Below are 25,326 nucleotides of genomic sequence, written 5' to 3'. Positions count from 1 at the left end.
GTCGTGCCTCACGCTCACCTTATCGCACACCGGCTATACCTACATTCTTTCCTATGATACGCTACTTGCTACCTACCGCGCGACTGCGCATTCTCGCCTTTCTCTTACCCCTGCGCCACTTCCGTATATCGTTCGCCATCGATTCATCGTTTCCATTTACGGTACATGCTCGCGTTCCGCGCCTTTCCATCTCCCGCCTCGTGTTCCCGCTCGTCGCTCGCGCGGCGCTCACATATACCGGCCGCCTCTCGTTTCGACCCCCTCAGTCTTGCACTCGTACCACGAGCGCGCCGTACTGAGGGTGAGTCTTACTTACGCCCCGTTCCCGTTCGGACTCTTTACTCATGTACTCGGCTCGCAGTCTTTGTCTGTTCGCCCACAGGTACATAATATATCAGTCTTGCACTCGTACCACGAGCGCGCCGTACTGAGGTCTTTGTCTGTTCGCCCACAGATCCCGCTGCACGCTCCGCCATGAGTGCAAGCACCAGGGCTCCGCAAACACTGGCACGCCTCATAAGATTCGAAACTCCCCTGTCCTTGTGCGTACTGGCAGTGTTGTGCTCGAGGTTATGCACAAATAAATATATTAATCACGGAACTCCTACTGATAGCTTAGTAAGTTGTAGACGTCTTGAGCAGGTCGTACGATCGGCGGTATGAGTAGAATTCCAGAACATGTGGCGCCTAGATGGAAAGGAGGTTTGTTGGACAAGTCAACGTCGGAGGACGTGAAGAGACCGAGCAAGACACCTTCTCCGCGGAAGACGCGTAGACAGGCGCCTTCGGACCGATGACGTGCCGGCAATTAAAGCAGGAACGTTAATTGACACAGCCACCTCTCACTTGTCATTCGACGCCATCAGTCTCCCTCCTCTCCTTCCGCCCACTCATTCGCGTGGATGCGCTCTCCTTCCTGCAACAGGCGGATTCACAAGACACTATCCGTCGGCCGGATGACGCGCGCCATGCATAGCGAGAACAGGGATCCTCGCGTGGAGAAGGTGGGCGAGAAGACTCGGAGACTGCTCGATTAGGGCGCGGTGCATGCAGAAGGCGAGCGCGCGGAACTCAGGGCCTGTCACTGGAAGCGACGCCCTCGCAATTTGCGCCCGGTCGGGCTAGGACGATGCCTTTCCCCCTCTGCCCGTCGCCCTCAGTCCATCCCCCGTCCCGCCACTTTCCCCGCCACGTCCCCCCATGTCTGAGTCGCCTCCCGCCCCCGCCCCTTGCCTCCTCCCTCTTCGTCCCGCCCTCCCTCCTCGACGCCCGCGCGCAACGTTCCATCTGCGCCCATCAATCTGCGTCCGACATCGCCCTCGCGAGGCATGTCCAACCTGAGCCCCACATATGGCGCTCTCTTCGTCGGCGTGCTCTTGTCCGCTGTGTAAGCTCGAGTCGAGTCTCGGATCTATAACTGCTGACCTCTACGCAGACTGTTCGGAGTGACAATGCTCCAGATGTTCGTCTACTTCCAGCAGTATCCTACGGACAGGCCTTGGAGGAAGCTTGCCGTGGGCTGGCTCTGGTGCGCGAGCCTCCAATCACCAGGTCGTCTCACCCACTTACGTCCTGTCCTTGTTTCCGTAGGCTCCTTGATGCGATACATCTGGCGCTGAGCGCGCACTTCGTCTACTTTTACCTTGTCACTAACTTCGACAAGCCCGACGCTCTTTCACATATTGTCTGGAGTTTCAAGGTACGCTTGTTCATCTCCTTTGCGAGTGCAATTGCTGAAACCCACATAGCTTCGCATAGTCATTGATGTATGTTTTCCGCAGTACGTTTCCGGAGTGCTTGTCCTGACTATGCGTAGTCTCTTGTTGTCTGTTCAGTGCACACGTGAGTAGGTACGCGAGTAAGGTAGTTTGTTGCTAACGACTACCATAGACTGTATACCTCTCGGTTGTGGACGCGTAGGTCGAAGTCCGTGGCGTGTGCACTCCAATAGCTGACCTGTCAACTGACAGTCCTCGCTATCGACGAACGGATGGAACCCTTCGGTAAAGAAGCGCGTAGATGGAGTCGACAGAAGTTGACGACACGAGCAAGCGCCTCGCGATGGGTGATGCGAAGATTGGTACCTTGGCTTGTTGTGAGTCGCAAAGTTGCGTTCGAAGCACAAGATCTGAGCTAGCCATAGAGCGGGTTGGTCGGTCTTGGCTATGGTATGCGCCTCGCGAATCCGACCCAGATGCTTGACACGCTAACCCCCACGCCCGATCTACGTAGGCATCGCTATAGGTACGTCCCTTGCGGTATGCCTGCACGTGTAAACCCCATGCTTACTCGTTTCAGTGATGTGTGTTGAGACGTGAGATAGCTCGCCGCGTCGATGCACGTGCAGATCGCTGAAAATAATCCGACGCAGATTCAAGCTCGAGGCCTTCAGTGAACTAGCTCATACCCCTGTACGTTCATGTATCAACCGCAGTGAACCCCAACTGATAGGCTTGTGTTTTTTCCAGTGGGCGACATATGTACCCCTCGGTGCCTCCACCGTAATCGACGGGGTCATAGCCGGATCACTATGCTACTTCCTTGCTCGGTGTCGGCCACGATCAGAAGCGTACGTCCCAGTGTCCCTGCATTTTTAGAGTTGAGCTGACGAGTACTGTGCAGGATGAATGGTCCGTTCAAGACACTAATGGTATACACGCTGAATACTGGTACCATTACTGGGTGCGTCTTCCCTTACGCTCCACTGTTGCCACTGGTCCTGACAGCGGCGTTTAGCCTCTTTTCGCTCCTCGCAATCGCAATGGTATGTTCCTGCCCTGGTACAGGAATTCACACGCTGATGCCCTTCTCGGCAGATGGTCGCATATCCGACAACGTTCATCCCGATTGCGATAGAATTTGTTGTCGTCAAGCGTATGTTTACTCACTCGTACCGGTCAAGTTTTGCGCTCACATTCGGCTGTTTACAGTATACATCAATTCTTACATGGCCATGTACGCCGTCCGTGTGTTGTCGCTCGCGCTAGCTGACCTCGTTGATGTAGGCTCAACGCACGCGGCGTGATCCACCCCTCCCAGGTATACCACACCAGAGCTTCGTTCCTCCCCTCCAACTCCCGCATTTTCCGGTACCCATTGGAGCAGAAAGGGCTGCCATTCGCCTCATTCTCTGCCTCGGTCGCTTCCTTGCATCTTGCTCAGCGTCCGCCGAATCCCAGCCCTACACCTGGCGCGCACCATGCTCCGACCTCCGACGCGCGCGCCTCCGCGGAGTGGACCCGTCCGAGCCCGGTGCCGACTCTACGTGCACCGCGGCTCAGCCACCCTGACGTTTCGCCCCAGTACGGCGGGATCGAAACAGTAGTCGGTGTGGCGTTCCCCGCGGCGGCCCTCGGACAGCAGCAGCGCTTCAACTCCTTCACCTCCGCGTCGTCCTCCGCCACCGTGGCGGTGCCTCCCAGTCCTAACCCGCTCGCTGCGGTGTACGCAACACCCGTGGACCCACTCTCAACCGCGCACCCCCTTCCGCCGACATTACACATCGAAATGGCGGAGATAACGGAGACAACAGTGGATCCGCCGGAGTACCCTTCGCCGCCCGACCGTGCCCTGTCTCCTCTTCGCTTCGCGTCCTACTCGTCCTCGATCCCGAGCCCATCGGGTTCGCTGTCCTCTCCATCGAGTCCTACGCATACTCGTCATTCGCGCCCGCGGATTCCGAGCGCGTACTCCATGGACGCGCGGGACGGCGAGGAGAGGCGAACGTCCCTCCCATCGGATTCCCCAGGATCCGAGCGGCGGTATACGCGCATGGTGAACGCGGCCAGGGAGAGCCGCCGGACGCTTGGTAGCTTCCCAGAGTCGTCAACGCGTGCCTCCGCGGAGCGGAAGGACAGAGCCGGTGGGATAAGTGTGCGGGGGCGGACGGGAGACGGGAAGCCGGGGAGCGGGCGGGGGCGGGTCGTCAGAGTACCGCAAAGAATTATGGAGAGGAGAACTGTGTGCAACATCGTCTCCCTGGGGTGTGCGGGAGAGGTCGCCGCGGGCCGGCGTGTGCTCCTCGTTTGGCGGCAGACTCGGCCTCCGAGCTCCAGCGGGGGAAGCTCGGCGGATGCAATCTGCGCCACGACGGGCATCATCGTGTTGTGTATCCTAGCAGCAATCAGGGGCATGAGCGCGTCGCCCAAGCGTGGTCCATCTCCGCCTTCAGAACTCACCGCGATTCGCTCAGGGAGGGAACCGCGCTGACGGGCGCTTATTCGTCTGACTTCGTGCCGCACGAGTGCGTTCGCGCGCGCTTCGTCCTTGCTTTACGCCGTCACTGTCAGTATCCGACATTCACAGTCGGCTCTGCTGCGGTACTAGCTCTATGTAGCAGGCTATCGACGTCTTCTGGGTCTTGCGCACATGGACACTCTGCCGTGACTGGCATTACATTTTTACTACCCGTACGTGGCAGGGACCCATCTCGACAAACAACTACCTACGCTCATCGCAGCGGCTCGCACGCGGCACCGGTCTGATGCGATTCATTCTGCCTTCTCGTTGCCAAAACGACTTAGGGATACCATATTCGGCTGTTTACGCTGCTCAGGACCCCATCAAAAAACGCCGCCCCGAGGTTCTGTGTGTCTGCTCGACTCGGAGCACAACGAAGTACTTACAGCATCTGGCGGTCCGCATAGATTTTTGCACAACGTCTGGCGCTGGCCGCCGCCGTACCGCAGCTGTATACGGTGGCAGCGGGGACTTGGAGGTCTCCACACCGGAATTCAACGTAAGTACCACTATGCTGTATACATCCGCCGGGCCCACGACCTTCGAGTGCAAGCAGATGTGCCGCTCGACATACTGCTGAAAATCGCTCAGCTGCAGGCACAGGAGGATGGTTCTGCATTGCGCACACTGTGTAGGCAGACGTGAGAGCGCCAGTGCCGCCGTCAGACAAATACGAGCGCTACGTGATTCACGTCTCGAGATGGCAAACGCAACGCGCCGGCGGACCTGGGTCGCAGCATGTTGCACTCGACCGCCGCGCGGGTGTTGGTTCGCATCGATGGGAACAGACGTTGGACATGCATGTGTCGCGAGCACAGCACGTCAGCTCAGGCCCAGGAGTATAGCCAGCATCACGAACTTGTCAGATGTGGGCTTCGCAGCGGTGGGTGGTCGGCGATGTTCCGGTACCACAGTCTGTCAGAGCAGGCCACCCTTGCACAGGTGACGATGACCTGGCGGCTATGCTTCGAAGCTAGCCGTGTGGACATCGCTCGCAATACAAGCAGACATGTGCGTACCGTACTCTGTTCGCGCGAACGAAATCTTACTGAACCTCGCTAGCAAGTCATCACCGTGTCACTGGATTGCGAAAGTTTGGGGGCACGTACCTGACCTCGCTCCAGCGTCATCCTCCATCCGGCCTTCTCCGCCACGGCATATACAACGGTGGCGACAGGCTGCGACCTGTGCGGTGAAAGGTACGAGAGCTGGCACTACCTAGTCAAATAGGGAGTGACGCACAATTACAGGTTTCCTATACTCGGTGCAGGCTCGCAGGCTCGCAGGTCGGAGGGTACTGCTGTCTGACGTGACCTTGGTGAGCTATGCAACACTTGCACAAGTTGCTCGTACGTACCATTCATTATTCAGTGCAGTAATGAAAGCTGATCCGATTGTGAATCACCACTTGGATCAAGCATGCCAGGCTGCATGTCTGTGCGGCGTCTGCAAGCCCCAGTATCGAAGCGCCTACATGGCCAGCAAGTGGGGAAAGACATATTGGGTGCGGCGGTGGATTGTCTGCCGATATCACAGAGCAAAGAGTGGTCTGTCGAATCGAAAACGGCGAGCAGCAGGATACAAAGCGACGAGGGTGGGACAAGACGAGATCATGGTGAGGGCGAGGCCACATCGACCAGGCTCCAGGCTGATTCCATTGCGGGTATGTTATTCTGCCTGTAAGTTCCGTATTACCGCAAGGTCCCACTGTCTTGTCTCGTGTGTCCATCTCCGTACCGACGACCTCTGTGCCGTGATGCTGCTTACCTCTGCCTGCCCCTGTAGCCTGGACCGCTGCTGCCGATCAGCTTACCTGGAAACCCGCAGCATGTATCTAAGCTCAGGGCAGTGGCCAATGGCATTACAGGCAACTCGGATGGCCCTTGATGCGTGTGTGTGACCGCGCAGCAAGTAGGTGGTTGCCTGTGTCGCTTGGTGAGTGCCCGCTATTTCCGTGATCATCCTTGCATCTGGTAATCCAGAACTACCTGTTTATTCGCTGCCGTATCGTACATTCTCTGGACATGTAATGGGGCGGAGTTATGTGCAGCGTGCTTTCTCTCAGCAGTGAGCCAGACCGGGTCCTTGAAATACTGATAGCTTCATGTCACTCCTCATAAATGTGCCGTGCCTGTCGGACCAGCTCATAAATTGTCATGGGGACGTGGTGCATCCCTCTACACTGGGGACGTGATAGTCCGGCGTCCTGGATATGTAAGTACATCTAGATCTCAGGCTAGTGCCATAGACGGTGAGAGAGGTGAAAAATATGAGGAGCAGTCCAGACACTGCCTCTCACATAGCTACCTTTGTCACTGTCCACAGCAATGCGGTTTAGCTAGTACCTTCAACACCGTCTTTGAATATACTTGTAACTGCGCATTGCCTACTTTACGAACAGGATTTGGGGCGGTGGAGACCTGAGGCGGCAGCGGCGGCCGAACCTCTCCGTGTGAATCAGACAACATGGCAAGGTCAAGCGAAGGCGGGATGTACCGTGAAATTAATTTTTGCGCATAGTAACGAAGACCGTAAGGGACAAGGAAAGGATTAAGATTGTCGCACCAATAGACTTTGGTGGTGGGGGGGTGTGAACATCGTATGCAGGAATCAAGCGCCCATTCAGTTTCATGCCCGACGGAGTTTCCGGCTTGGCAGTCCGCGCGCTCATTGTCTCCTCGGTACCACCACCTTCATCGACCGCCTGACACCGTGTCTGGTTCATGACACCGCTTATCAATGAGCATACACATCAGCAATCTGCGGGAACGACAGTGTTCAAAATAACGAGCACTGGAAGTGACTCCGAGGAAGCCCGATCAGCCCGGTGTGGTTGCAGGTAACCTACCGTTCGCGCTTCGGGTGAATTCAGGAGTTATAACAATTCCAGCTCTGTGCATACAAACGGAAAGCACGGTATTTCAAGCAACACAAGCTGCAATGCGCAAGTCCGACGGTTAACTCCACACACCAGCCCGAGCGACTCCGATAGTGGCGGCCTACTCGTGGGCCAGCCTCATCTTCTCACCAATTTGTCTCCGCCGATTTGGGTCGATCCCGGGAGTGATTTTCCTGCAGAAGGTACGTTATACGAGTTCAAATTGGGGCATCGGAAATACCATTCCAAGTCGTTGCGATGGCGCTTGGATGATGATATTTGCAGGATGGCCACCTCCGATGAGCATGCAACACGCCTCACATTTTGATGTCTGTGCGAGCACGGTCACCGCGCAGGGCATCCCACGGAGTGCGGAATGTAGACATGGTTGCCAAAAATGCTGATGTCAGTATCTACAGGATCGTGAGACACGGAGCCAGACCGCCCAAGCCGTACATCCCGTACCTGCCCCTTCATCTACTGCGCACTGCCCGCGTAGCTCACCCAACGACTGGGTCCTGCAGGTGAAGGGTGATTGCTTCCACTGCTATGCGCGTCCCAGGTTCGTTTCGCTTCTGAATGTCACATCGCCGTAGTGACTGACTTGCTCTCGCTTGTTAGGACTCCAACATGCTGCTGTTGAAAGGCAATACCCATCTGTTGCACGGCGGGGGCACGGTACGTGTTGTGCCATGTGCGAAACACAATCGAAGAGCTAAGTTTAGTCCAGGGAACCGCTTCAAAACTTAGTCGCGAAGATCTCGCGCTACGTGGTGTTCGCTCGCTTGCCTACGCTTACTAGTTTAATTTCCAACACAGGTGTTCCATGCTTGGACTCCCAATCTCGGTCCCCGGGCGGACGGTAAGTCTATGTAGTAGAATGGCCGTCCTCAACGTCGTTTTCAAGCAGCTCATACTGTGCGCTTTCATGGCATAGCGACAGTATCAATCCAAAGGTAAGGCCGACGTTCTTGTGTGGTGCATAGCATCGCGAACTACGCTCCCGTGTCGTCGGGACTGATTGCGCCCTTAACTTCTACTACTGGTGTGCTTGGCCGTTACCGTCGTATCGGCCCCCCGAGTCCGCCTCATATGGCTAATGCGAAAGCGAAGCGGACGGTGATGCGCTCCTGGTGGTCATGAGAATGATGTACAAGGTGCGCTGATTTCCCCACGGCGCAAATCCACTACTGAGATTCTGCGCTAGAATCTGGGCAGCAATGGTACCGGCACACAGTACTAGTTTGCCGGGCCGAAGTACATTGTGGGAACCGTCTTAGAAATGCGGCCACGGATTGATACACAATGTCCGCCTGCGGCAAATGAAACTCGCAGAGCTCGGAGCTTGGGTATTTGTTCGCCCTATGTCAGGCAGCAACGAGGACTCGTATGGCTCAGCAACCTTGTGAGTGTCGCAGAGCCACGCGATCGCAACTTGAAGCTGCGGCCCTTCGCATTTCAGCCCGGCACGAAGGCCCGTTTATTGATCATACCCGTTCGATTTGCCCAGGCGAGAAACCTTTATGGCATCCCCCATTTTCTGTAGCTGATTTGCGCCCTGGGAAACAGCTACGAATAGTGCACGCTCTCCAGGACCCACATGCCGGACCCCGTGCGCGCTACCGCCACGGCGGACCCCTAACAACATGCTTTCTTCATCAACCTCTCTGTCTCGCGTTGTATTCATGACATTTCTCGAAGTACGCGTCTTTTGGCATGCTTCCGCATCCTAGAAGAGCGATTCATGCTGCCGATGCAGCCGTAACACCGCTATCTTCGTGTATTTGCACGGGATCTGGCATACTGATTCCGCTCACCATGTAGATCATGCGTCGCTGCGGCTGGAGTCTATGATTCAGATGTATTCTTTCGATGCCATGTAACGAGAGGCCGGTGTTCTTGTCGCTTTCAAGTTGCTACCTCTTATATATCTTGATAGGATGAATAGTATCTGACTCGGATCGTATGTACTCTACGCCTTCGACTCGAGCGTCGGCAGCGGCGGCGGTAGAGCCAAGAAATGTAGCCCACACTAGGGACCACCATTTGCCGGCGTATTGCAGTATCTGCCGGTGCTCGCGCTTGAGCCGGGTCCAGTCGCCGATTTACTCCGCTGAAACGCGACTACACAGTACGTTATAGCCTGCCGTACGTATATCCGCCAGACCCCCGAGATCCTCATCGGCTGCCATCGGAAATTCACGGTAGCACCAGCATATCGAGGCGGTGTGTCCGCTTGCACCGATGTGGATGCGTCGTGCGCCTCAAGTGAGATAGCATTGGGGAAACACAGCTAGTACGTAGACAGAAATCGGGAAAATCTATGTCGGATAGATCGAAAACCTCAACGCCAGCGGCGCGGTCTATGTGCGTAAGCAGCACGATCAGGCGGCTCCGCTTCGATGCATGACACGCGCCTGGATTCCGCCCAGACGGGGGAATGTCAGTCTTGCAACGCCGTACGCATGCGAGGGGTGCTCCCTGGAAGAATGCGATGCATCCCATGTCTGCCATAAAGAACGTAAGCTTGATCGTGATCGCACAACGGCCTCCGAGTTGCGCGAGCCCGCGTACCTCATCCCTATCACTACAGCGCGCCCCACCGGCAGGGTAACGCTCGTTCGCGTCGTGCAGGAGCGCGGACCAGGGATTGAATATTGATCGTCGGAGGGGAGGCGGCATCGCTGGGGCGTTACGACGGCCCTCAGCGCGCGCCGATGCCCGGGTCACGGCGCACCCGGACTACGGAATTACAAAATCAGCATCCGACTTGAGGACGTGCGATTTCGTTGAGAAGTTGACAACGTACCAACGCCGCTGCGCCAGCGTTTGGAGACCGCGCGACCCGCGAAATGGCACCACAGGATGACAGATCGCCACCGCCGGAGCAAGGACGGAGGGCTTTGAAGCTATACGAGAGGCGAACGTAGTATGCGTGCGCTGTGAAGCGAGTCTATGGCACGAACATATTAGAGAATCATCCGGATGTGTTAGACCAACTCGCGGACGTACCATATAGTCCGGCGTGCAATTTTGAGCACGCTCGTGCGCCGTGCGAGTGAGAAGCAACCAGAGACTTCCATCCGAGGCTCTAGGCGCAGAAATACTCGGCGCCGGGGCACCAGCATCGCGCGCGGCGGGGGAAGTCTCTGCTTTAATGCACAGGTGTTAGATGCGAAATTAAGACTAGCTAGCTTATCCGTGCCGCACCGTGTTTGCATCGAGGCAGTCTCCAGTGCGACGTCTGGCGGCCTGGCTAAGGAGTGAGGACCCATTCTCATGTTAAGTTGAAGGCGCGGTAGCCGCGCTGTACAATCGAGCATGTCGCACTCAGAAAGAGCGCCGTTCTCGCTCTGCGGTGCAGCTCCTTGTGCTGCAGGCGCGTGTCGGTCTCTGCACGAACCCCAGGGCAGACGCGGGCTCAGCTGATCTCCACACAGAGAGGATTATAGCATTTGTGTGAACGTGCCCGTTAGCACAACACGAACACAACCACAAAACGGTGACTCTGTGAACTCACCTGCGCAGGAGCGCCGTCTACGGAGATCACGGCCATACCTCGCGATATCAGGCTATCTCGCAGCGAGCGTGACTCGGAGACACCGTGTGGGCCATGTCTTGCGTCTGGAGTCCGGTAGTCACACCTTCGAGATGCCGCGTGCGAGGGAGAAGAGTGGACGAGTGGTACGGCCGGAGACAGCCCCCCGCGAGCACACTCGCACAATCCTATCCTCGCGGCGGTGTCCAAGCGACTCGACTCGACATTCGTGTCGCCTCTCAGCAAACGTCCGCGATGCCCTCGTAATCGCGTGGAGCCGGATTCCCCACTTCGCGAGCCGCGCGCGCACGTTCCACATTCTGCGAGGGCGAGCAGACGTCGTAAGAATACCAGGAGAGCGATCGATGCAGCGGTACCTGCACCTGGCCGGCGCTGAGGGCGCGAAAGCGGCCTCCGAGTCGTTACGAGTAAGTACATGCACCGGACTCTGCTTGCGCGACACCAGCGTCGCGACCCAAACCTCAGACGCGCCGTCTCCGAGCACGTACGACATTCATGCTGTCTAGACGGGTACCACAAAGCGCTCGCGTTCGTCTGCGAGCCCAAAACGTCCGCGTCAGCTCTCGACGTTCAAACGTACCGGCCATGTACGCAGCAAGCTTACCTGCCCGCGAGCGTTCGTCCGTGCTGAACGGGCTCTCTCGGCCGCCACAGGCGGCGTTCTCGCTCGACGTGCTCGTTCTTCGCGTCGTTCTCGAGTGCGGAAGACAGCCGTATTTGACGGCGTACGCACGCAGTGCTCAAGGCGGACCTCGCGCGCGGACAGAGGATGCGTGCAGAGGCCCGCAAGGCGCGTTTCATTCCCGAGACGCGGCAGCATGGCGGGGAGCCCTCGACCGCGAGCAGCGCCATCCGCTCTCAGACTCGGTCGGTGACTGCCGCAGCCACGCACACGCCACGAGGAGATGCTCGTGAGGCCGACATCGGGACGGGTGTGGCAGCCGCAGGGCCGCCAGTAGTGCGTATTCTGCGAGTCGGTGCTGTGTTCGATATCAAAAGCGTACCGAGGGGCGGGCGGGGGCGGGCATGGCTCAAAGACGTCGTGGGTTCCATGCGGTGCAGCGTGCTGGCACTCGGGCGGATTGCAGGCATCATCGGCGGGTCCTTTGCATACGCGTTCGAAATGGGCGCGACTCTATCGACGCGTCGCCGACGAGCGTCGTCCCGGCAAAGAGATGCGCACGGCGCGGCCTGCACCGTACCACGTATTACGCGCAGAGACGTACACTGGGGCGGTGGACGCGGCGGCCGCGGGCGAGCAGACGTCCCGGACGCCTCGGCATCGCTCGAGAACGTGCGCAGCCGTCGGCGGGGGCAATACGCACAGCTCCGGGCACATTCGTCGCGCGGTGCTCCGCAGGTGGAGTCCATCGCGCGCAGACAAGGCCGACGCGGGCGGGGCAAGTCGTAGACAGGCGATCGACCGCACCCGGGCTTGTTTGCGGGTTGCTACGACGCAGTGGTCCGCTGCCTTCGCATCCAGGGCACCACACGTCGAGGCTCACAGGGCCGCCAGGCTGAGCCGCGGACGTGCTGGTGTCCGCTGGAACGGTCCTGACAACGATGTAAGCCCGGACAAGCTGGGCGCGCGAGATCGGGCACTCCGGCGATGGGCGCGACGGGCCGTCCGCGTCCGCGTAGTGCACACCGAGGAACGCCCTCCTAGACGTGTGCATACGCGGCGAGGCGGCGGCTCTCCGAGCATCGTGATCCCACATTTGCGAGCAGGGTCGGGCGCGGCGTCAGAACGCGTAGCAGGTCGAGATGGATACGACGAGGCGGGGGCGGTGGCGACTTTGTGCACGGTACAGGAACGATCGTGCGTGGCCCATCTCGCGAGCGAGAGCACGGGGGCAGGTGCGTCCGCGGCGTCTGCAGGGCCCGTGGACGTCGTGACGTGTGGGCGGCCTACGGACCAGAAAGGCGGAAGCGAGCGGTTACAGGGCAGGACTGGACGTCGTATGTTGGGGGCCAGGCCGTATCCTGGGAGACGAGGTTGCCGCGGAGGCGTGGAGACGCGCATCTCGGCACGTAGAGACATGTCGGCGCTGGAGGAACGAGGTCAGAACCTGCCCGGAACTGAGAGGGTATAAGAAGGAGGAGAAACGGACGGGAGATGGACACAGACGGGTGGTCCTCTGTGTGTCCCCGTCGCTGTCTCCCCTCCCATGTCTTACTTTGGTGTCTTGCTTGCCATATGTCCTCGTGGACTCGTGTCGAAGACGATCGCCTCGGAGATGAGGGCGATGGGGCTGGTACGTGATTGTATGCGTCCGTTTACGGGTACAGGATGAGTGCTGACTTGCGATACCCACAGGGCGAGCTTTGAACGTACAGGTTCGACGTCAACGCAGGCTATATGCGCGCCGTGAGTCGTCAGCAGCGGCGGCAATCACGCGTGTAGGGGAGGGGTTGAGACCGGAAGTGAGGGGGACCTCCCAGGTGAGGTCGGACTACGTAAGGTAGCGCTGTATGCGTGCGTGGGGGGCCGTACATGCTGTAGAGTACGGTGAGCGACAATGGTATGCGAGGTAGTAGAGGACGAAACGAGCCTAGCTTGGTCGCGTGTGCGCGAAGCCGTGGAAGCGGGACGAGCGCGTAAGGGCAGCCGTGCTAGTTGGCCAGTTCACGGAAGGCCCGCACGAGAGGGGCGTGCTCCAAGCAGCGAGAGGGCGGCCGCCAATCGCACGTGAGCGGACGCGGCGACGCGGGCCAAGGAGGCCATAGAGAGGACTGGCCGTCGAGGGCGACGTACCTTTCAACTAGTAAGATGCTCCGAGGGCCGGCCAAGAGGCTCGCTGGGCGTAGTGCATGGGAGACGTGAACGGGGCGAAGCGTGCAACAGGACGTCCTGAGTCCGGCGATCGCGGCGATGCACGTGCCCAGGGAAGCCTATGCAGTCGTCAAGAGCGACGCGCGTACTGGTCGTCTGAGCGGTCGCGAGAGGCTTGCTGGACAGTGGCGGTTGGAGAGGGAGAGTCCGAGCCAGAGACGTTCTCCGCGGAAGACGCAGAGACAGGCGCCTGCGGACCGATGACGCGCCGGCAATTAAGGCAGGAACGTTAATTGACACAGCCACCTCTCACTTGTCATTCAATGCCATCACGCCTCCCTCCTCACTCATTCGCGCGGATGCGTTCTCCGTCCTGCAACAAGCGGATTCACAAGACACTATCCGTCGGCCGGGTGACGCGCACCGTGCATGTCGAGAACAGGGATCCTCGCGTGGAGAAGGCGGGCGAGAAGACTCGGAGACTGCTCGATTTGGGAGCGGTGCATGCAGAAGGCGAGCGCGCGGAACTCAGGGCCTGTCACTGGAAGCGACGCCCTCGCAATTTGCGCCCGGTCGGGCTAGGACGATGCCTTTCCCCCTCTGCCCGTCGCCCTCAGTCCATCCCCGGTCCCGCCACTTTCCCCGCCACGTCCCTCCATGTCTGAGTCGTCTCCCGCCCCGCCCTTTGCCTCCTCCCTCTTCCTCCCGCCCGCCCTCCCCGACGCCTGCGCGCACAGCTCCCTCTGCGCCCGACCGTACACATCCGACCTCGCCCTCGCGAGGCATGTCCAACCTGAACCCCACATATGGCGCTCTCTTCGTCGGCGTGCTCTTGTCCGCTGTGTAAGCCCAAGTCTCATCTTGGATCGACCGCCGCTGAACTCTCCGCAGACTGTTTGGGGTGACCATGCTCCAGATGTTCGTCTACTTCCACCAGTATCCTACCGACAGGGCGTGGAGGAAGCTCGCCGTGGGCTGGCTCTGGTACGTGAGCCTCCATCGGCCCACTCGTCTCACCCGTTTATGCCCCTTCCTTGTTTCCGTAGGCTCCTTGATGCGATCCATCTGGCGCTGAGCGCGCACTTCGTCTACTTCTACCTTGTCACTAACTTCGACAAGCCCGACGCTCTTTCACATATTGTCTGGAGTTTCAAGGTACGCTTGTTCATTTCTTGTGTGGATGCAGTTGCTGAGACCCACATAGCTTCGCATAGTCATTGATGTATGTTTTCCGCAATCCGTCTCCGAAGGGCTTGTCCTGACCCCGCGCAGTCTCTTGTGGTCTGCTCAGTGCACACGTAAGTAGGTTTGCCAACATGACAGATTGTTGCTCACGGGTATCACAGACTGTATACGTCTCGGTTATGGACGCGTAGGTCGAACCTCATGGCGTCTATACTCCAATAGCTAACCGTATTAACCGACAGTCCTCGCTATCGACGAACGCATGGAACCCTTCGGTAAAGAAGCGCGTAGATGGAGTCGACAGAAGTTGACGGCGCATGCAAGCGCGTCGCGGTGGATAATGCGCAGATTGGTACCTTGGCTTGTCGTGAGTCGCAAAGTTGCATTTGAAGCACAAGATCTGAGCTAGCCATAGAGCGGGTTGGTCGGTCTTGGCTATGGTATGCGCCTCGCGAATCCGACCCAGATGCTTGACACGCTAACCCCCACGCCCGATCTACGTAGGCATCGCTATAGGTACGTCCCTTGCGGTATGCCTGCACGTGTAAACCCCATGCTTACTCGTTTCAGTGATGTGTGTTGAGACGTGAGATAGCTCGCCGCGTCGATGCACGTGCAGATCGCTGAAAATAATCCGACGCAGATTCAAGCTCGAGGCCTTCAGTGAACTAGCTCATACCCCTGTACGTTCATGTATCAACCGCAGTGAACCCCACCTGATAGGCTTGTGTTCTTTCCAGTGGGCGACATATGTACCCCTCGGTGCCTCCACCGTAATCGACGGGGTCATAGCCGGATCACTATGCTACTTCCTTGCTCGGTGTCGGCCACGTTCAGAAGCGTACGTCCCAGTGTCCCTGCATTTTTAGAGTTGAGCTGACGAGTACTGTGCAGGATGAATGGTCCGTTCAAGACACTAATGGTATACACGCTGAATACTGGTACCATTACTGGGTGCGTCTTCCCTTGCGCTCCACTGTTGCCACCTGTCCTGACAGCGGCGTTTAGCCTCTTTTCGCTCCTCGCAATTTCGATGGTATGTTCCTGTCCTGGTACAGGAATTCACACGCTAATCCCCGTGTCGGCAGATGGTCGCATATCCGACGACGTTCATCCCGGTTGCGATAGAATTTACTGTCGTCAAGCGTATGTCTTCATCCGTTGTACCGGTCCGATGTTGCGCTCACATTCGGCTGTTTACAGTATACATCAATTCATACATGGCCATGTACGCGGTCCGCGTGTTGTTGTCCGCGCTAGCTAACCTCGTTCATGCAGGCTTAACGCACGCGGCGTCATCCACCCCTCCCAGGTACACCACACCAGGACATCTTTCCTCCCCAGCAACTCGCGTATCTTCCGGTACCCCCTGGAGCAGAAGGGGCTCCCGTTTGCCTCATTCTCTGCCTCGGTCGCCTCCTTGCACCTTGCTCAGCGCCCGCCAAACCCGAGCCCCACACCTGGCGCGCACCATGCTCCGACCTCCGATGCGCGCGCCTCCGCGGAGTGGACCCGTCCGAGCCCGGTGCCGACCCTGCGTGCGCCGCGGCTCAGTCACCCCGATGTCTCCCCTCAGTATGGCGGGATCGAAACAGTAGTCGGTGTGGCGTTCCCCGCGGCGGCCCTCGGACAGCAGCAGCGCTTCAACTCCTTCACCTCCGCGTCATCCTCCGCCACCGTGGCGGTGCCTCCCAGTCCTAACCCGCTCGCTGCGGTGTACGCAACACCCGTGGACCCACTCTCAACCGCGCACCCCCTTCCGCCGACATTACACATCGAAATGGCGGAGATCACGGAGACAACAGTGGATCCGCCGGAGTACCCTTCGCCGCCCGATCGTGCGCTCTCTCCTCTTCGGTTCGCTTCATACGCGTCCTCGATCCCGAGCCCATCGGGTTCGCTGTCCTCTCCCTCGAGTCCTACGCATGCTCGCCATTCGCGCCCGCGGATTCCGAGCGCGTACTCTATGGACACGCGGGACGGCGAGGAGAGGCGAACGTCCCTCCCATCGGATTCCCCAGGATCCGAGCGGCGGTATACACGTATGGTAAACGCAGCGAGGGAGAGCCGTCGCACACTCGGCAGCTTCCAAAGTGGCACTGGCGGCGTTGAGGACGACCGCGGGGTATGGGTGTGGGGTGGCCCCGGGTCGTCATCGGCAGGCTAGGAGCAGCACGCCATTCTCGGTGATGTGGTCCCGACTCGCCCCGCGTCATGCTCAGACGCTTCTCCGCGGTCGCGTTGCGTAGGCTTCTGCCCACCGAGCGCGCCGTGCACCATATATACGTATGTTATTCACTACTCTATCTTGCCGTCGCGGACTAGTTTCGACATCCGTCCCAGATATCCCCCACGTTCGCTCTGCTGTCCATCCCTTTGTCACTGTGCATCTTTTCATCTTTTCCACGCTCTGGCACACACTCTTCGTCTGCTGTATCACTCTTTCGCGCCTCGCGAGCTAGCTGCGTAGACTAGTTCCGTGCGTTCGGCTGTACTAGTCCTCATCACTTTACATGCTCCCGGGCTCGCCCATAATACGACGCTCGTGTGTGCGCCGATTCTGGATGGCAGGGGGGAGCGGAGGGACATGACACCATAGCCAAAGTTCCGATTCCACAAAGAATCGGTCTTGCCTATGAGAAATGGATTGGTCACGTGAATCCAGGCGAACCCGGGTTCGTCCGTAGGTTTCCGTAGACTCCCTACTCTTCAGAGCGCTTGCATTTGCTTGCATCTGTTTGCTCTGTGGCGTCTTCACTCGCAAGTATTCCGCTACTCCTCGGTGATACATACGTACCATCATGCTACGTCCGTCTCCCATCGTCTCTGCCCACGATTTCTCTTGGACGTCTGCCAGCTACTCGAATAGTACCTACAGCGGTGCATGCCGTTGCTCGTCAGCGCCAGTGTCGCGCACGGTTTGATCGACGCGAATGAGAGGTGAGAGCCTTGCTCTGACGAGTCGGGATGGGAGACATGATAACTCACGGTGCGTGTCTTCCGGCGATATTCCCCGCCATAGCAAGTGGCATCTTACCCCACCTGCTGCCTCTTAGGTATCCTGCCCATGGCATCAAAATTCATCGATCATGTGCAGAGCTATGTGGCCGCGGACTTCATTCCGCTGTGCGACCAGTTCGCTTGTTTTGCGAGCTGTGTACAGCCGCATTTTGTCTGATGGGGCACGAGCTTTACGAGCTCTGACCTACATTTGGAGTGTGGCACTCCACGACGTCGACGCTAACGCGTGTGGAACAGCATCTCTCGCGCTGGCGAGTATGGCGCCGCACTGCAGGTATGTTCCGGCGCCATCAGGTGTAGCATCCAACGTCATTTTTGTGTGTATAATCGAAACAGCGTGCATGTTGCAATGATAACACATACATGAGATGAGGAGGCCCCCAGCGAGCGCATGAGGCATCTGGCGGCAGCCCTCTAGATACAGCCACTTGGCTCGATGCTCGCACCAGTGGGCTGTAGGCCCACCTCTCATTGTGAGTGTACGAATCTGCGGCAGGCATCATCGGCGGCCCACGCTGCCTCTGTCACCGTATTACAATTATCGGCCATGTGTTTGTTGTCCTGTTATACGTAGTATAACACATAGTTAATCATGCTATGAGTGACAAATATAATGTGCATTATCTAGGCCGCTGGAATCGGATCTGGCGTGCGAAGCATCGCCGTTCACCCTCAAGTGGTTAAGGCGACAGATTAGAATTGCGCGAGCGAGTATCTGTTTCACTTTGTGAGCGCAGGTTCGAACCCTGCTGGTGTCGTGAAGCCTTTCCAAAAAGCCTTTTGGCGGCGGTATGCTTGTGCAGCCTTTGATCACCGGTATGTGTGCGTCGAAACTAGATTATATTTGATGGACGGTGTTCTTGGAGTGACCTTGACCTTGACTGCTCGGGCTGGATCTACTGGCGAGCAGCTACTCCCCACATACCTGAACGCTTGCGCTTTGGTTCATACTGAGCATCTGGACCTCTGGCTTTTTTTTCTTCTCGTCTACAGTGCTGGAGGGACGAGCTGGAGCTCGGCCAACGGGGTCGGGCCGCCGGTCCCAGTGACCAGGCTCTTGAGCACAAGTCCTGTGTGCGGGGACGGCTACTACCCCGCGCATACTACTTCGCAAAGTCGCGTTGACCTGAATTGGCGAGCGGACTTAGCACCCACCCCGCATCAGGAGAGGCATACGAAGACCGCATTACTAGATGATGGCGAATGCATTCAGCTTGATGGAGGTGCGGGGGTCCGTACATTCATAACAAGACGCGACAGCCCGGGGCTCGACCGCGGTGCTTCAGACCATCCACCCTCCATTACTAGACGATCGCGTCGTGAGCGTGGAGGTAGCGAGCAGGACAACAGGAACTTACCGCGCTCGATCTCGACGTGTACGAGGTGCCCGATGCTTGGCAAACGACCCGTGATCCCCTTCGTCCACCACTTGAGGTAGTCTGAGCCGCCATCTTGTAGCTGGAAGTGTAGGCGTAGTAGAGACGGAAGATGTTCCCGGAGGAGACCGAATTCGTCCTCATCGCCCACTAGCACGTCGAGGAAGTCCCGAACGGCTGCCGGAAGATCGACCAGTGACGGAGATGGAGACAGATTGCATGATGTAGGCGGAGGGGAGCTGTGCGACTAGGTGGAACATGAACGCGCGACCCTGCGTCGGGTCGTCGGGAGGCGCGCGCGCTACGAGAGTGGAGAAGTCGACGGACAGCTCGAGGGAGCGTAGGTGTTTACACCAATGCGTGTAACGAGCGACGTTCTCTGGAATGTGCTGCACTTCAGAGATGCGCCGTAGTCAGAGGAGACCACCGATCACGTACCTAGAACGACGGAGAGTCGCGACCCGTGCGGCTGGAGAGAAAGCGAAGCGACCGAATCGCCGAAAACACGCGGTGGCGGAAAGAGGACCATTGGTTTGTTCCCTTGTTCGCAGAGAACGCTCTGAAAACCTCATCAGCGGACCGACGCGAGGAGGGAAGGCATAACGAACGTACTCCAACCTCGATCTTAGCGAGTTTGTCGCATGCGTTCGGATTCCGCAGTACGGAAAGCCTGAGCGCATCTTCGTCGGAGAGCGGCTTCTCAATAAACATCTTGCCGTGTATGACGAGATGCTGGAGGCTGCGGAGCGATCACACGAGGCGGATGAAGTCTGCCACAGTGCGGAACCGGGCAAACCACAAGTGGAGGACAACGAGCGACCTGAACTGGGCGAGCGGCCCGCTATGTGCGCGCGGGTTACACACCCAATTGACTCGCTTCATGCACAACAAACGGAGGTTGGGAAGGGCGCTCGTGAGCTTGGGGAGGTGGAATGACACACAGCCGAGCTCCTTGCCAGGGCGCGCGGGGTAGATTTGGAGTTCTAGAATGAGCTGGCCTAATTGCGGATCATCGTCAATCAGGTCTAGAAGTTTGGACGCTTGGGATCCCGTTCTGATCATGGTGGTGTGCCAGAGTTTGCAGCGAGCGCGTGGGCACCATCCGCGGCAGACGGCAGCGCACGCCCGCAAGGCTTGAGGATGCCAGAACTCTTCACCCATCGGAAGCGACAGCTCGTCTATGACGCGCTCCCAGAGAATAAGCGGCAACCTGTATCCTCCGTGGCACCATATGAAGCCGCGAACAGAGCACCAGTACGCTGAGACCAACATGGTGAGTGAAGGTAGTGTTGCGAGGGTGCGATCGGGTGGGTGGTCTTTGCTGTGCAATGGCTCTTATGGCTATGTCTGCGATGCAGGTAGAGCGTAGCTTGTTGTAAGCGCAGGCAGTGTTCCGGTGACTTCGGTACTTGGATTTGGAAGCTCCGAAAGAGTCCGCGATGCGCGATGGTCAGATCGGGTCAGATATCGACACTACTTCATAGATTATCAGTTATCATGACTTACTGTGGTTGGCAATTTGCCACCAGCATTCCTTCGGGCACATTCTATCAATACAGTTGCACGATTAGCACGCCCAGCTGATACTTGGGTGCGGCTGTGCGAAACTCATCGTTCCGCACGCGGAGCGGACCGCACGGAGGAACCGCAGAAAACGTCCGAGGTACGATGATTTCGGGTCAAATACACACTCACTCACTCACTCACTCGCATAGACCGGTCTTCTGTACTCACGTTGCAACTGTGCGTGGAGAGTGGCGGTTGAGTTTGCTACCAGCGTACACCTCATTTTTGGAGCTTTCATGATAGCCAAGGTATGAAGTGCATGGATCTGCCGAGTACGCCATCATACAGATGGCAGATACAAGGTAGACAGAGATCCAGAGTGAACGGCCGTGGAGAAGAGAGCCGTTAGGTCCAAATGAGTGCCGCGCGGCATTTGCCGACCCTCAAAGGCGTCTCCGCCGTGGCCTCAGTCTCGCGCGATAGCCCGCGCCTTGCCTCCGCCACCGACGACGGTCTCAACATGATCTAAGTGGTCGGGGAAGACAAGCACCTCGCGACGCTGCGGGGCCACACAGAGGCCACCACCCTCTTCACCTGGTCGCACGACGGTAGTCGCATCGCGGCGTCCGCGTCCGACGACTTTATGGTGCGCTTGTAGGATGTGGAGATGTACGAGCCGGTTTCCCTACTCATTGGTCATGCATCAAGGACGACTCCTCTCTAATCCCATAATCATAGCGCAAGTTGTAGCCGTCTATATCCAATGCTGTCTATATCCAATGCCGTCTATGTCGAGTGCCCGGGGCGAGATTGTAGGTCTGGCGGGGTATGCAAGTCCAAGTCTAGTTGCGCCCCTCAGAGAACGAACATTGAGATCTAGGGCGTAACGGCGACGTACCTATCGAAAGGTTTGGAAGGTCCAAAACTACCGACTACAGGGCGTCGGAACCAGCAGCGTAGAGATGCCGAAAGTTGCGGTGAATCATGAGCTCCGGCTGGACGCTTCCTGCAGAAGGACGACGAATCTCGACGATGACGAGGTGGTCGATGTTGACGGGGCGACCCTTAAACACCAGTTGTCTAGGGAGCTGCAAACTCTGTCAGCCAATGTGAGCTTCGAAGAAAAGACTCCAAGGCGGAGGCGATGAAGGTTCAAATCTCACCTGCAAGAACATACGCAGCTGCGCCGCCACTATTCTGGTGAGTCCCGCCCTGGAGAGGGGCACCCGACGCGAACGTCTCCCCGCGACCTGCTTCCCGTTCAGCGATGGCCCTTCGGGTTTGTAGTATTCGTTGAATTGAACGGGATGTTTGTTGGGCTCGAGATTTTCAAACTAGCAGAAAGCCGCATGAGCGCACCTGTACATGACGGGCACGACGATGAGACAACGTACCTCGAATCGGACGCAAAACTTTTTTTCTGTTCGTGCTAGGTCTGGGAAGGCTGAATCTTGATACCTCTCCAGGACACCAGGTTCCGCAAGCCGTTGCATAGAAACAGCATCGGAAACGAGGACGTTGATGATCGCGGGGGCCACTGGGCGTATGTCTTCATACCGGCCACGCGGGTATGGCCTTTGGTGGATGATCCACTCGCGATCTGAGTTCCAAGCACTCATCGCCGCCGCCAGGTACCCTTCGGGGAGCACCGGCTGAGGATGAACATACCCCGCGACTTCGTACATCCCACCGTTGGCCGGCGATGGCGCAGTGAATATACCCTGGTCGGGGGGGACAAAGGGCAGAGCATCGAGGGGCCCTTGGAGCCCATAGTTTCCCGATATCAAGCCCAGCAGATGGTGATAGAGGGGATCGTGCGAGGGCGTGGGGTACGCAGCAGGGCTCCCGTCCCAGTGCTACATCATATCCCACAATGAGGGTAGAACTTTGAAAATATTAGACTGATGACGCTCACAGCGACAGTATCAACACGAGTTTCCGCGTTGAAGGCGAGGTTGCTGCCCTGGTGCATTTGGAGAAGAGCATTCGTCCTGTATGCAGGCACTGTGGAATATTCATGGAGGCTAGCGTGCGGCGGCTGCCAGACTGGCATGGCCGGCTGCGGCGGCAAGATGGTGTTGATCCCATTCGGGAAACCCTGGAGTCGTGTATGGTCAACATATGTAAGTACGAAACAGGGCAAACGATGACGCACAGATCTTTGCGAAGAGTTTACTTCGTAGACGGGGGCCGTTTGCCAGTGGGTTATGCGAGTCCCGGACATCGCAGTATTGTTCTGGGTCGGTGCACCCTGTTCAGATCCTTTAGTGAAGCCTAAGGTCATTTGCGTTTGACGTACGGATTGTGCAATGCCTCCAGCATATTCAGCATATCTGGTAGCAGTCATCGGGGGAGGGAAGGAAAGCCTTAAGGGCTGCGACGGCGGAGCGTCATCGCCGATTGCTGGTTGGTCCTGATAGGACTAAGGTCGCGTCAGTGTGGGCCTCAAACAGATGGCGTCACTGGCAATCGCACCACGGGGCTGTAGTGGGAGTATATGTTTGTGAGTGAGGGGTTGAAGTAAGGCTGGTTGTCGAAGGACGGCGGGGGCTGGTTCGCCATCCCCACAGCGGTGGGGTGGTGGTGGTTCAGAGGAACTTGTGAGGTTTGGGGAATCACACTTGGACGACTGATATAGGCTGAGCCCTCAATCCGTACGGTGGCAAATGATGCCAGTTGGCCGGCAGATGTGAGGACATTCGAAAGCAACAGCCGTATCTGGAGCACCGCTCTTCTGCCTTTGTTCCACTAGGGTGAAGGGCGAGAATCAGGTGAGTGAGTGGCCGGGATATCTGGTTATTTTACGCAGTGTACGCCTTGGATAGGGCGATCGAGTCCATCGATAGTGTTGTACTCTTCCGGTGAGAGTGAAAACCAGCGGATGAGGGGCAGCGTACTAGAAGAGCACAGCGAGTCAGCATAATAATCCCCGAGTACAGCACAGAAAAGACAGTCGTATCGCTGAGGATGGGCATTAGGATGTCACCTCTGCGGCACTGAGACGGTCGCCTTATTATGCGCGTTGAAGACGGCCCCTTACGCATTGGTACCACCGCTGTAGCAGCGCACGAAGGTGGACTGGCTATTTTCTGACAGATGCATCTCACGCGCGGCCATAGGTTTCTAGTCGGCCGGTTCGCAAGCTCTGTCATGTGCTCCGTCTGGCAGCCGAAGAGCTGATTCGAACTTCAGTGTCGCGCAGAGAAGAGAATGATGACTTCGATTGCATACAGACCACTGCAGATATCAAGATATCCAATATCTGGCATGGCTTGCAAGTTCCGACCGCCTGCTGGTGAGCGGACATAGTGGCATAAAGTTGATCACTCAGGCGTGAAGCAGCGGTTATGACGACCTCGTGGATCAATGCAGGTTTCCTGGCATTCCCTCACTTACGTGAAGCAATGCCACGCCACGCCACGCGAAACCGGAACAAAGTGGGAGCTGACTGCGCACCGATGTTGCAGCTACAGCCAACGCCGCAGCTACGGACATCATGAGAAGTTACGGGGGACCTGATGAACACCGGTGCTCGCCTGACCCCTTGAGTGAGGAACGGGAGTAATAAAGATATGATTGAGAGGCGAACCTTGAGCTTTCGTGCGCGATAGCGATCCAGACGTATTCTGTTGAATTCGTCGAATCACTGGTACTCGGAATAAGGTTGAGGTAGCGCTAGTGTTCGGGCATGGCTATGGCGGCAAGACGGCCTCTCACACGCAATAACACCGTCTAGTGAAGCGGCATTGGGGTCCAGACGTCCAAGCCTAGACGGTGGACCAGAGGACACGACACACGCCGACAACTGCGTCATACTACCAAGAAACTCGGACAACCACAGACGCTACGTTAGGGCAGGTTCAGTTATTGACAGCGCTAAGTAGCTCCGGTCTCTCCGGAAACTCCCGGATCACGCAAACTTGCTACGACGACGCTGGCTCGAAGAGTGGCATAACGTGAGTATATCCCTCTTGCATATCACTTACAGTGTCACGCTAACATTCTCTTTCTCAAAGCTGTAGCAATGTTTGGTTTGTAGATATAGACAAGGCTCACAAAGAGAACACCGGATGCGATCTATCCAAACCATTGAGCTGTGTGATCGCCTCTCCCAGCCTGGCATCCACAGTGAACGTAGATTGTATCCCCGAGGCCTGCTCCAAGAAGGAGCACGATGGTAAGTACCTTTCATATCGTTTTCATGCTTCTTCGTTTATGGTATGTTGCCGCGCAGTTTGCCGCGCTTCCGCCGAGACACTGTGCGGCTCGAACTGTACCTCTCGATAAACATTATGCCATGAATGACGAGACATCGTAGGATGCGAAGTGACCACACGAGTCGGATGAAGTCTGTCACGGTGCGGAACCTTGCGAACCACAAGTCGAGGATCGCGAGCGACCAGAATTGCGCGAGCAGCCCGCTGTGCGTGCGCGGGTTACAACCCCAGTTGACCCGATTCATGCACAGCAGACGGAGTTACGGGAGCGCTATCGTGAGTTTCGGCAGGTGGGCGTTGGTTTATCGATATCACCTCATGCATTGTGCACATCTGTGCTGATTATGGTCTGAAAAGTATATATCACACAGTCCCAACAGATCTATCAACGAAGTTTAACCCGGACTCGACGTTTGCTGCCTGAGACTGCATCGAATATGGAGACGGCACACGAGTAACGCTGGTGCTTGATACGGACACCGCGCAACGGTATAGCGGCTACAACGGCATCTGTGATGGCTCCAACCGGAGTAGACCGACCTCCGTCAGCTAGCAAAGGCTTGGTCGATAAC

At 57.4% G+C, this 25,326-nt stretch overlaps 7 protein-coding genes and 1 non-coding gene across 8 annotated transcripts; 3 read left to right on the top strand and 5 right to left on the bottom strand.

Moving 5' to 3' along the window:
- Positions 1–1,328: 1,328 nt before the first annotated feature.
- TRAVEDRAFT_72952 (uncharacterized protein) lies at positions 1,329–4,336 on the top strand (the record flags this gene model as incomplete). Its single annotated transcript, XM_008042230.1, has 17 exons — positions 1,329–1,387; positions 1,436–1,528; positions 1,591–1,699; positions 1,749–1,766; positions 1,817–1,842; positions 1,891–1,916; positions 1,971–2,095; positions 2,144–2,168; positions 2,233–2,244; positions 2,299–2,314; positions 2,372–2,411; positions 2,469–2,569; positions 2,623–2,682; positions 2,737–2,764; positions 2,817–2,874; positions 2,931–2,955; positions 3,006–4,336. 17 exons carry the CDS (start codon positions 1,329–1,331, stop codon positions 4,207–4,209), a joined length of 2,025 nt encoding a protein of 674 aa, XP_008040421.1. The 3' UTR covers positions 4,210–4,336.
- Positions 4,337–9,416: 5,080 nt separating this feature from the next.
- Positions 9,417–11,682, bottom strand: TRAVEDRAFT_29929 (uncharacterized protein). The gene is made up of 7 exons (XM_008041871.1): positions 11,281–11,682; positions 10,638–11,210; positions 10,328–10,542; positions 10,130–10,269; positions 9,927–10,070; positions 9,692–9,859; positions 9,417–9,624 (listed from the first exon to the last, which is right to left on the bottom strand). Exons 4-7 carry the CDS (start codon positions 10,130–10,132, stop codon positions 9,502–9,504), a joined length of 438 nt encoding a protein of 145 aa, XP_008040062.1. The 5' UTR covers positions 10,133–10,269; positions 10,328–10,542; positions 10,638–11,210; positions 11,281–11,682; the 3' UTR covers positions 9,417–9,501.
- A 3-nt stretch (positions 11,683–11,685) lies between these two features.
- Positions 11,686–13,481, bottom strand: TRAVEDRAFT_29928 (uncharacterized protein). Its single transcript, XM_008041870.1, has 4 exons — positions 13,229–13,481; positions 13,012–13,173; positions 12,854–12,928; positions 11,686–12,724 (listed from the first exon to the last, which is right to left on the bottom strand). Exon 4 carries the CDS (start codon positions 12,392–12,394, stop codon positions 11,885–11,887), a length of 510 nt encoding a protein of 169 aa, XP_008040061.1. The 5' UTR covers positions 12,395–12,724; positions 12,854–12,928; positions 13,012–13,173; positions 13,229–13,481; the 3' UTR covers positions 11,686–11,884.
- A 752-nt stretch (positions 13,482–14,233) lies between these two features.
- On the top strand, positions 14,234–16,995 carry TRAVEDRAFT_72951 (uncharacterized protein; the record flags this gene model as incomplete). The annotated part of the gene is made up of 17 exons (XM_008042229.1): positions 14,234–14,292; positions 14,341–14,433; positions 14,496–14,604; positions 14,654–14,671; positions 14,722–14,747; positions 14,796–14,821; positions 14,877–15,001; positions 15,050–15,074; positions 15,139–15,150; positions 15,205–15,220; positions 15,278–15,317; positions 15,375–15,475; positions 15,529–15,588; positions 15,643–15,670; positions 15,723–15,780; positions 15,838–15,862; positions 15,913–16,995. 17 exons carry the CDS (start codon positions 14,234–14,236, stop codon positions 16,799–16,801), a joined length of 1,710 nt encoding a protein of 569 aa, XP_008040420.1. The 3' UTR covers positions 16,802–16,995.
- A 1,325-nt stretch (positions 16,996–18,320) lies between these two features.
- Positions 18,321–18,413, top strand: TRAVEDRAFT_t142. Its single transcript has one exon. It is a non-coding gene; the product is annotated as a tRNA-Ser (tRNA).
- Positions 18,414–18,864: 451 nt separating this feature from the next.
- On the bottom strand, positions 18,865–20,303 carry TRAVEDRAFT_49149 (uncharacterized protein; the record flags this gene model as incomplete). The annotated part of the gene is made up of 6 exons (XM_008041976.1): positions 18,865–18,959; positions 19,014–19,278; positions 19,337–19,410; positions 19,470–19,590; positions 19,644–19,770; positions 19,828–20,303. 6 exons carry the CDS (start codon positions 20,301–20,303, stop codon positions 18,865–18,867), a joined length of 1,158 nt encoding a protein of 385 aa, XP_008040167.1.
- A 1,166-nt stretch (positions 20,304–21,469) lies between these two features.
- Positions 21,470–23,099, bottom strand: TRAVEDRAFT_49148 (uncharacterized protein; the record flags this gene model as incomplete). The annotated part of the gene is made up of 7 exons (XM_008041975.1): positions 21,470–21,634; positions 21,701–21,871; positions 21,932–22,393; positions 22,453–22,635; positions 22,693–22,788; positions 22,837–22,959; positions 23,013–23,099. 7 exons carry the CDS (start codon positions 23,097–23,099, stop codon positions 21,470–21,472), a joined length of 1,287 nt encoding a protein of 428 aa, XP_008040166.1.
- Positions 23,051–24,297, bottom strand: TRAVEDRAFT_59496 (uncharacterized protein). The gene is made up of 3 exons (XM_008042228.1): positions 24,127–24,297; positions 23,994–24,073; positions 23,051–23,433 (listed from the first exon to the last, which is right to left on the bottom strand). The coding sequence occupies exons 2-3, from the start codon at positions 24,033–24,035 to the stop codon at positions 23,305–23,307; spliced, it is 171 nt and encodes a 56-aa protein (XP_008040419.1). The 5' UTR covers positions 24,036–24,073; positions 24,127–24,297; the 3' UTR covers positions 23,051–23,304.
- Between the last annotated feature and the right edge of the window lie 1,029 nt (positions 24,298–25,326).

This window comes from Trametes versicolor (assembly GCF_000271585.1).
Source record: "Trametes versicolor FP-101664 SS1 unplaced genomic scaffold TRAVEscaffold_8, whole genome shotgun sequence".
Taxonomy (NCBI): Eukaryota; Fungi; Basidiomycota; class Agaricomycetes; order Polyporales; family Polyporaceae; genus Trametes; species Trametes versicolor.
This window is presented reverse-complemented; position numbering and strand designations above follow the sequence as displayed.